A 10,366-nucleotide genomic window follows, 5' to 3' on the forward strand; every position below is an offset into this window, starting at 1 on the left:
ATGGGCTACAGCCTCAAGTGTCAGCCTGTATAATAAGTAGCCGAATTGTCTACTCTTTGTGTATTTTTCTCAGCACACAGATCTATAGCCACACATACACTAACTACATGCTCTACCACTGAACTACACCACTAGTCCCAGACCCCCACCCCCCCACCCCCACCCCACACACACTCATTTTTGAGACTATTACTGTGTAGCTTAGGTTGACTCGGATGCTTTCTCATGTGTTTGGTTGTTTTGCCTGCATGTGTCTGTCTATGCACCACATAGTAAGTGCCCTCAGAGGCCAGAAGGTGGCATTGGAGCCAGTCCTCTGGAAGAACAGTCCGTGTTCTTAACTGCTGAGCTAGTTCTCCAGCCCCTCACCTCAAATTCTGGAACCTTCTGCCTCTTGCCTTATCTTCCAAGTGCAAGGATCACACCATGCTCCACTTGGACGTCTTTTGAATACCTCTGCCCAGTTTTCCCCTAATAACAAGTGTGTAAACTCTACCCATTTGCATTAACCCTCAAGCCTCTCTGCGACCAGGTATTAGGAAGCGAGTTAACTGAGATGAGAACAGAGTTGAGAGGGTGGCATGCTCTGGCTTGAAGTTTGGGCTTGTTAGGCTAAATGCCGCTTACTGATTGATGTGGCCTGTGTCTCCTTTCACATTCCTGCCAGACTGCTCATCCCACGTTCCCACAGAATCATGGGTGTACCGTGCACAGCAGAGATAGTGACGCGCTCTTCGGGTCCACCAGATAAGATGACAACATGCCTTGACTTACCATCTTGTCACGGATCTGCAGGGCACCTGCTGCCAAACAAGCTGCCTGTCGAATTGTTATGAACTCATCAGAGAAGCAGTTCAGGAAGCTTGGGAGAAGCTTGGCTGTCATGACCTTGAGCACACGGATCAGGGAGAGGGCCTCAATCCGATCCTGGAAATTTCCTTGACTCAGCTTAATCCTGTAAGATACAAGTGGCTTTTATTTCCCTTCAACTTTTCTGTACCTTGTTCCCTTCCACCATGCCCTCAGCAAAGAATTTTAGCTTTGTGGGCCCAGTTATATAGACATACCTTTTCCTAGTCAGCTTATAATCATTAAAATGTCACTGGGTTCAGACCTCGGTGTCTTATTTTCGTGAACTCCTATTACCGAGCATACGGTAGACATTTAGGTGTCTTGAAAGTGTCAAGCTGCATCTCCTCTTACAAACACAGTGCTCATTTGGCAGTTTCTCAATCTGGAATGACTGCATCTCCATGAACTTGGCCTTTCTACTCTAGCCCACACTGAGTATCCCATTTTTCTTTTCTTTTCTTTTTTTGGGGGGTTTTTTGAGACAGGGTTTCTCTGTGTAGTTTTGATGCCTGTCTTGGAGCTCAACTCTGTAGCCCAGGCTGGCCTTCAACTCACAGAGATCTGCCTGCCTCTGTCTCCCGAGTGCTGGGATTAAGGGCATGCCTGCTGCCACCACCACCACTTGGCTTCCCATTTTTCTATAGCAGTTATGGTATATATGCCATTGTTCTAGTTTAGTATTTTTTTTGTTTGTTTGTTTTGGTTTTGGTTTTGTTTTTTTTGAGACAGGGTTTTTTCTGTGTAGCTTTGCGCCTTTCCTGGAACTCACTTTGAAGACCAGGCTGGCCTCGAACTCACAGAGATCCACCTGCCTCTGCCTCCTGAGTGCTGGGATTAAAGGTGTGTGCCACCACCGCCCGGCAGTTTTTTTTTTTTTTTTTTTTTTAAATTAGGTATTTGTATATTGTGTTTGTGTTCTAAAAGATTGCCTCATACTTAGTGGACATCCAGTGTTTCTTGGCTAGCCATGGTGGTAGTTCCTGTAGGGACTGAACTTTCTGTAGTGGGATCTAGTACAATGCTGATCACACAGGGAGCTCACCACGTGCTGGCTGGATCCAGATCACCCAGGCACTCTTTTCTTTGTCTTTTTTTTTTTTTTTCTCAGAGCTGAGGACCGAACCCAGGGCCTTGCACTTGCTAGGCAGGCGCTTTACCACTGAGCTAAATCCCCAACCCTACCCAGGCACTCTTAAGAAAGGAAGAGCTTCTGAGCTCATGGTGACTGGGTCTTACCTGATCATGTCATGTACCTCTTTCCCAAGGTTCATTTGCCCCAGAGCTTTGGCAGCTGCTTGCCTTACTTCCTTGTTCCAGTCATTCCACATCAGATGGATTAATTTATGTTTCATATCCTATCAATAGGTATGATAATTGGCTAATTAATTTTGTACTTGATACCAGCTTTTTTTTTTTTTTTTTTTTTTTTTTTCCGGTTTTTCGAGGCAGGGTTTCTCTGTGTAGTTTTGCGCCTTTCCTGGAACTCACTTGGTAGCCCAGGCTGGCCTCGAACTCACAGAGATCTGCCTGGCTCTGCCTCCCGAGTGCTGGGATTAAAGGCGTGCGCCACCACCGCCCGGCCCAGCTTTTTTCTATCCTTTAATCTCTCAATCCGGTTGGGCAGATGGTATTTCTATATACAGATGACACAATGGAGGCTTTGATTAGCTTGCCCAAGGATAATCTGGTAAGTGCTTATGCCTGGTCGCAGAACCCAGGACGGTTCCCCAAACTCGTCTCTTCCTGCATCATGTTGGCACCAACATAGTGAGTGTGAGAGACTTGAAATTCGAAAGTATTGAGTACCTCATCATTCCAGATTGCATGAGACTTTCTGTGTTTAGTACTGAAAGTCCATGTATGTACAAACCAGGATAGTTGGTCACCCTATCAGGATACTTTTCTCTTGTTGGAAAGGAAAACATTACTGCAGTTGTGGTGATGATGGTGTAACTATGTGTAAACTAGTTTCCCAGCCGAAACACCTGTTTGCTTACTGAATGAGTCAAATAACTCAGGCACAGTACCCTTTTAAATTCCTGCAGTTTATCATGAAGTTCTCATCATCTTTAACTTGTTCACACCTAGTGTTTTAGCAGCAGGAAATGATAACGTGTTCTCAGACCTCTTCAGGTTATTGTGCCGAATGACCAGATGGTGTGTTTTCTTTAACAAAATGTGAGGGCTAAGAATGGAAGGCACCCACTTGTAAGCAGGAATAGCTGTGTTATGGGCTGTCCTGACTGTACCCAGTGTGATAAAAACATGGGCAGCACTAGGACTAAGCACTAAGCACTCGGATAGCTCACTAGAGTGTAATAGTAAAAAGAGGTTCAGGTTTCACTTGCTCAGAACTTCTTCAATTGTAGCCAAGTTCCACACCTTCAGGTTGTTCAACCACTTACATTCAGTACATGCCAGTCTCCTGAAAGTCTCAAGAGAGCACCTTATATTCACTCTGGTCTTAAGTTGAAGCCTGTGTAAGAAAGCTATGAACTGGCTGTGAACTGTGGATGGGGCAGAGTGCAGAATGTTCTTCCCACAGGTAGCCTTCTAGAAAGAATTGTATAAACTATAAGTGGATACACTTGAAATCAAGGGCATGAAGGGAATGCCCTGGCATGTCCACATGAACTCTGGGGGAAAAGCAAAGGCCTGGGAAGAATATTGGCTCTTTTCACATGGCCAAAGATGATAAGACTTAACACCAGGTGTGCTCCCTCATGGCATTTATATTTGCTGAAGCTAACTGTAAACATCACCTCATCTTTTGCTTGCTTTAATAATAAAATGAGAAGTGCTTTGTTTGCACTACTCTTGAGTTCAAAAGCCTGGAGTCCCCTGGTACTCCATGCAGGTCTTTGGCATGTCCTTCAATCCAGGGAGTCAGTCTCCCTGGCCACCAGAGGGGTCCACATCAGTTCATTTGCATTGTTAGTCTTGATGCTTCAATTGCAATGCCATTGTTATGGAAAACAGGGACTGTGCTTTTGTACGTGTGTGCTGAATATTGAGGGAGTCAACACAGGCACTGGTTCAGTTGGGATTGTTGGGTCTGTTCAGTCTCCTGCTCAAATCAAGGACCAGTATTCAGCAGAGGGTGGGGAGGTCTGCATCATTGACTGATACTTTGATAGTGTCTGCTGATACTGAAATAGTGTCAGATCACTATCATGTTCATAAGCTCGCCCGCCCTCGGGTTGTATGTGTATTTGACAGGGGCTGCATCACAGTTTGTGGATTACTACCCCACCAAGAAGCACTGGCTCAAAGTGAGAGAAGTACATGATACTTAGAGATACTCCAAGTTCTGAATAAGAGGCAGCAATGAGATACTCGAGAGAGGCAAAAAGCGGGAAGACTCCAGGCCAGCATGCCAGGCTTTCTGAACTCACAGACGGAGACTTACAATGCAGATTTTTCCACTGATCCGAGAGAAAGCACGGCAGGCCACAATGCGGTCCTTCCACTGCCTGCTGTTCAGCTCCACGGCAAGCATTGTGTGGATCAGGGGCTGAAGAAGAGGAAGACTTGCATGGATAGTCTTGCTCACTCTTAGATACACCAGAATCTTGAAGAAATTCTGTCCTGACATGGCATGCAGCATAGTAAATGCCCCAAGATCACAAAATACTTGTTCCCATTAAGGGACAGAGTGAGTTTCTAAGAGACGGGGGCACTCTTCTACCTAAGAAATCTGACTCGAGTTATAAACCATAAAAAGAAAACACAGGTCTAATAACCTGAGCAGAAAGTGAGGGCCTTCCTTCTGACAGTTTCCAGTCCCTGGGGTGGTTTATCTGCCTCAGTCTGTGTGGAGTCTCAAGTTTCTATCCAAGAGAAACGGAGTTGTGGGGGTCTTAGTGATAGCTTCTTTGAGAAGCAGAGCCTGCACATCATGACTCAACCTGTATGCTGTTAGAAACTTCTCAGCTAGCTTCTCACATCCCCCGGATACTTCTCCATATTCAGTTTTACACAGACTTGGTGTGCTTGGCCTGTGCTTAGCATTCTCAGCCGCCTGCATTCTTGATTGATTATGTGTACCAACTCTAGACATTTCCTCCCCAAACCTTATTTCCTTCTCACTCTCTGAAGTGGACACATACCGTCTTTCCACTGAGATGGCTCAGGAGGCTACAGGCCTGCTCCTCAGTGGCCTCATTCTTCTTGTTAAAGAGCTGGTAGAGGATCCTCTTGATCACTGGGTAGGTGGCAATGCCTTCCATAGCCAAGCATTGAGCTGCAGCCCAGCTGTCCACACTATTACCTGTCCCGGTGGGTTGAAAAAAAAGAGTTCAGAATGATGTTTTCTCCCAGAGAGAACCACGTTTGAGTTGGTACCTACGACTGTTACCTGCCTGACATCTCACTCCAGTGTCCCATCGAGTCTGCAAATCCACCTCCATACTTCCACCACATGTTAAGATTTTAAATAAAAACAAAAAACCTGAAAAACATTTTTTGAAGACAGGATTTCATTTAGCCCAGGCTAGCCTTAAACCCTTTGTGTAGCAGAGATGATGGTGAACTTTCTGGAGGATGGCAGTACTAGGGATAGAATTCAGGGCACATGGGGCAAAGCCCTATACCACCAACCTATAGCCCCAGGCCTGACCTTGACTTCTGCTCCCCCTGCCTCCACCTTTCAAGTGCTAGAATTAAAGGTATGTGCCCTGAGGCTTGACTGAAACCTTACAAGCTCTTCTGATATAGCTAAGAAATGAAGCTGTTTCTTTCCATGGAGACTGGGAAGGCCAGAGGGATCTGGGAGGAAGTCCCTTCCTAAAACAGATGAATTAAGCAGTGGATTGTTCATATACACAAGGCCAGACTAGTCAACCAGTTTTCCCATGCTAAGGCAAGGAACAGCTCATCTCAAGATAGGTCAGTGGTCTCTCACCTGACAGCTTTGTTAACACCAGCATGATAATGCCTAGGTGTTACTGTGCAGAAATTGGAAGCATGATGTGTTCAGGAGGTGATTTAAAAAAAAACAAACTTTCAAAATGTACTTAGCTATTATCTTTTAAATAATAAAATGTTATATAAGAGGCCATTGTTTGTTGTATTTACTTTTTGGTACTAGGGATCAAATTCTGGGTCTTTTTTTTTTTTGTTTGTTTATTTTGTTTTTCGAGACAGAGTTTCTCAGTGTAGCTTTGCGCCTTTCCTGGAACTCACTCTGTAGTCCAGGCTGGCTTTGAACTCACAGAGATCTGCCTGCCTCTGCCTCCTGAGTGCTGGGATTAAAGGCATGCGCCACCATTGCCTGGCCTTTTTTTGGGGGGGGAGGGCGGAATTCTGGGTCTTAATGTGCTGGGCAATCATACTACCATTGAGCTAGAAGTCTAGTGCTAAAATTACTGGCTAGCATGTATTAACTGTATTACTAATGGGGTGCTGTTTCAGTTCATGCATACAGCATTGCATTGATCAAACCCACCTGCCTTTACCCACTTTCTGCTCCCCACCCCTAACCTATAGTAATCACTCTTCTATATTTCCACATGGAGGAAACTGGGTAATTGTCTTTTAGTATGTAGCTTATTTTAGGTAAGGTAATATCTCCAGTTTCATCCATTTTAGGACATGGTGTAAAGAATGGATCTGTGAAGGCTTAGTCCAGGTACTAGTTCATGGCACTTGTTTTATAAAACTACTTAAAAGAACTAATGTCCCCATGTGCTTAACAGAAACTCAAACCCAAAGGCAGCAGACATCCCAGTATTATTGGAAAAGGAAAAGACTGGGAAAGTTGATAGTGAGGTAACCTCTATTCCACATCCCAGGTCCAAAGTAGCAGGGAGTTACTCACCCTTCACAAGGGCAGTCTGCATGATGTCCCGGGCAATGGGATTGTGTGACTGTATGGCGTACTGACATATTGCTGCTGCCATCCTCACATTGGGATTCTTGTCAGACAGAACAGCCTCTAGAGCCGGCAGTAGGACCTCTGGCAAATCCGGAATAATTGGTTCTGCAATAAAAGAGGGTACCAGTCCTTTGCTTTTCTCTCCGACAGCATCCTTACCAAGGTCCACCCTGCTGCATCTATGGCTTACTAAATCACAGTTCAGTTGATACTCTACCATGGGCCGGATTTTATGTCCAAAGGATTCAGGTGCTGATGTACCAGTTTCCAATCCCTTATCATCTGGTCTCTAGTACTGAAGTCAAAGCTACATCCAGCTAGTTATAGTAACCTCCACCATTCATCATAGTAACAAACCCAGCCCATTTACTTATTGTCTAATTCAGTATTTCAACTCTGGTTGAGTTGTGGACAAGTAGGTATCACTGCAGAATCCAATGGGTCTTTTATACCTAACTACAAACACTGATACTTGCTATCAGCACTGTGCTTCAGGAGCATAGGAGAATCACAAGCTTGTCCGGGGGGGCGATGTCAGGCACTCTTCTCTGGGGTTCTTTTTTAGTTTGTTCAAATGTCTTTCTTAACCTTTTATTTTTATCTTAGGTGTTTTGCCTGCATGTATGTCTGTATACTGTGTGTATGCAGTGCCTGCAGAGGCCAGAAAGGGCTTTGGATCCTCTGGGACTGGAGCTGTAGGTGGTTGTGAGCTGCCATGTGGGTGCTGCGAATCAAACCCAGGTCCTATGGAAAAACAGCCAGTGCCCTTAACCACTGAGCCATCTCTCCCAGCTCTCTCTGGGGTTCATGAAGCATTCTGTAGCATCCACTCTGGGTGAATTTACATTCCACGAGTGTGGTATCTCTAGCAGCTTCCTCGGTACCCTTCTAAGGGGCATCGAGGGCATGTGTGCAGTAAGGCATCCGGGGAGCCCCAAAGTAGACTGGTGGTCAGGTATCTTATCTTTCATTTATAGGTTTTTCCAGCTCTGATGTGATTTATCACCTGGGGCTTATTGTCACAAGAATTTTTGCCTATAAACATAGGAAAACATTTTAACTCAGTTGTAGAGCACCTGCTTTGAAGGCACAAGGTGCTGGACTCGGTCTCCAGCACTATCAATGAAAACAAAACAGAAGATGGGCACTAAGTTTAAATTCTTAAGCAGAAGGAGAAAAGGATTGTTACCTCTGCCTGCAAGTATCATCCCAAGAAACTCCAGAGCCATGACTCAGATTTTGTACTATGAGTTTGTTTTGTTTTTGAGGATCTCTTATAGCCCAGGCTAACCTGGAACTCCTATCTTTCTGCCTATACTTCCCAAGTATAAGCATATACTTCCACACTCAGTCCATCTGGTTTTGTTGTTGTTGTTGTTTTTTCACTTAGGTTGTAGGCCCATATGCCATCTGTTCAGAACACGTTAGTTAAGACTCTTGATCTCCAAATCCAAAATCTGAAATACTCCAAATGCTCCAAAATACAGATGGGACACCACGAGTGGGATATCCACACCTATCCTCATGTGGCAGGTTCAGTAAAAGTGTGGACACAGTGTAAGTGTTGTATGAAATTACCTTTAGGCTACATATATAAAGTAATATGGAATGCAAGTAACTTTCACATTTAGACTCATCTCATGTCCAAGATAATTCATGTATATTCAAGTATTCCCAAATCTGGAAATAATCCAAGTTTTTTCTGGTCCTAAGCATTTCAAATAAGGGATAGTCAATCAAGGTATGTAGATGGAACTGTTTGCACTGTGAGCAAATAGAAGTCTATTGAGTATTTAAAAAAATAATACGGCTATTTTCTTTGGGTAAGAAGATTGAAATCTAGATGTGTAGGACCTGTTAAAGGGATTACAATTCAGAGGACAAAGGTGTCCTTGTATGGACAGTCATGTGCCATACAATGATGTTTCAGTCAGTGATGGATCACATACACCACAGTGGTCCTATGAGATGTGTCTTCTCGTAACACTGGAGCTCTTTTCATATAAGTATTTCCCATTACGTCTGCACAATGATGAAATTGTATGACACATCTCTCAGAACATATCTGTCACGTGCTACAGACTATGCAGATTTGGTATGAGGTTATAATACTATCTGTTGCTCAAAGAAATAAGACAAAATAACAATAACAAAAGCATGTGTAGAAGCATCTGGGAGGGCACTGAGTGAGGCTGAAGTCCTGAGGGCAGGCTTCTCAGAAGTGTTGTCTGCTGGCGGTCGGCGGGTTGATCAGGTGAGGATGTAGTGTTCCAGCAGAGGGAGCACCGAACACGGAGAACCTGGAGGAGGCTGGGGCTGTAGCTCAGTTGACAGAGTGCTAGTTCATGTGTAAAGGCTTGTGTCCCAGCACCACCAGATCCTAGCAACGTCTGGGGGAAAGCCCATGTCTAGAAGTCAATAAATAGGAAATAAGTGGATGAACCTTTAAAAACCCGACAAGTTGGAAGAGATAAGGCCAGTCCCTGACCTTATCTGCAGGAATAGCAGAAGTGTAAGCAGGCAGGGACTACCCAACTAGAAGTATGAGGATGGTGTGAGCCTGGGATGTCTCCAGCCCAGAGAAGGAGCAAGCTGGCACAGGTTTCAGGTAAATGATTCTGAGAAGGCACATGCAGTGCAGAGGAGTGGGCGGGGGGTTCCATCTAACATTTCATTATTGGGAGGTTATAGTTTGACTCTAGTAGAGGGCAAGTCTTCTCACCTGTTACTGCTAGTAAAGAGAAATTATGTTGACATTATTTTCCTTGAAAGATTACAAACCATCTGCAAAAATGGGAAATTCCTGACTCATTTTTAATATATGAAAGCTGTCCAATCCACTTATGTAATGTTTTTCACCCTTTTCCCTTCCCACCTATCTTTGCTGAGGCTCAAATATAGGACTTTGTTCATTCTAGGCCAACACTCCACCACTGAGTTACACCTTTAGTCTTTATATTTCAAGATTTTTATTTTCTCTGTATGAGTATTTTGTCTGAATGTATGAATGTAGCATATGTGTGCCTGGTACCAGTAGAGGCCAGAACAGGATATCAGATCCTCTAGAACAGGAGTCTAGATGGTTATGAGCTACCATGTGAGTGCTGGGAACAGAACCTGGGTCCTCCGTAAGAACAGCTAGTAGTCATAACCACTGAGCAATCTCGCCAGCCCCCAGCTGTTAGGATTTTTGCTATTATAAAAGAGATTTCAAGGTGTGAAAATGTGGACTTCATTGCAAGTCACTGGGCAAACAAATGTGGTGAGTGTAATACAAAAAGCCTTTGGAGTAGAGACATGCTCAACACACCAGAGCTTAGTGCTAGGGCATTGAACTGGAATCCAGGACTTCAGTCTCATCTCTTGAGATGAGCTTGGCTGTCCAGGCAGACTCTAGGCCTTGATTTCTACCTCTGGAAATGAGCTCAAGTAATCTCTAAGGCCTCAATTCAGATGTTTCCAAATAGCTGAGTCCTAGCTCTCACCTGGGTCCTCCTGGTTGGTGGCAATCCGAGGCCTTTCCAAAGCAGCGGTAGCACATGTGACGATGGCCTGGATCCTTATGTCATCATACATGTTGACTATGCCCCGCAATAGGTTTTCCACTGTCTCATGATGCCATTCAATAACTATGTCATA

At 44.5% G+C, this 10,366-nt stretch overlaps 1 protein-coding gene across 4 annotated transcripts in view; it reads right to left on the reverse strand.

Annotated features, from left to right (window-relative positions):
- The window catches only part of Heatr4 (HEAT repeat containing 4), a 34,572-nt gene that overhangs the window by 11,156 nt on the left and 13,050 nt on the right, over positions 1-10,366 (reverse strand). For all 4 annotated transcript variants that reach the window (XM_059279526.1, XM_059279527.1, XM_059279528.1 and 1 more), the window contains exons 6-11: positions 10,213-10,356; positions 6,671-6,832; positions 4,962-5,122; positions 4,262-4,366; positions 2,089-2,207; positions 775-955 (exon numbers count right to left, since the gene is read on the reverse strand). In XM_059279526.1, coding sequence (XP_059135509.1) covers positions 775-955; positions 2,089-2,207; positions 4,262-4,366; positions 4,962-5,122; positions 6,671-6,832; positions 10,213-10,356 — 872 coding nt within the window. The remainder of the gene's footprint in view (positions 1-774; positions 956-2,088; positions 2,208-4,261; positions 4,367-4,961; positions 5,123-6,670; positions 6,833-10,212; positions 10,357-10,366) is intronic.

Source organism: Peromyscus eremicus, chromosome 14 (genome assembly GCF_949786415.1).
Source record: "Peromyscus eremicus chromosome 14, PerEre_H2_v1, whole genome shotgun sequence".
In the NCBI taxonomy this organism is placed as follows: Eukaryota; Metazoa; Chordata; class Mammalia; order Rodentia; family Cricetidae; genus Peromyscus; species Peromyscus eremicus.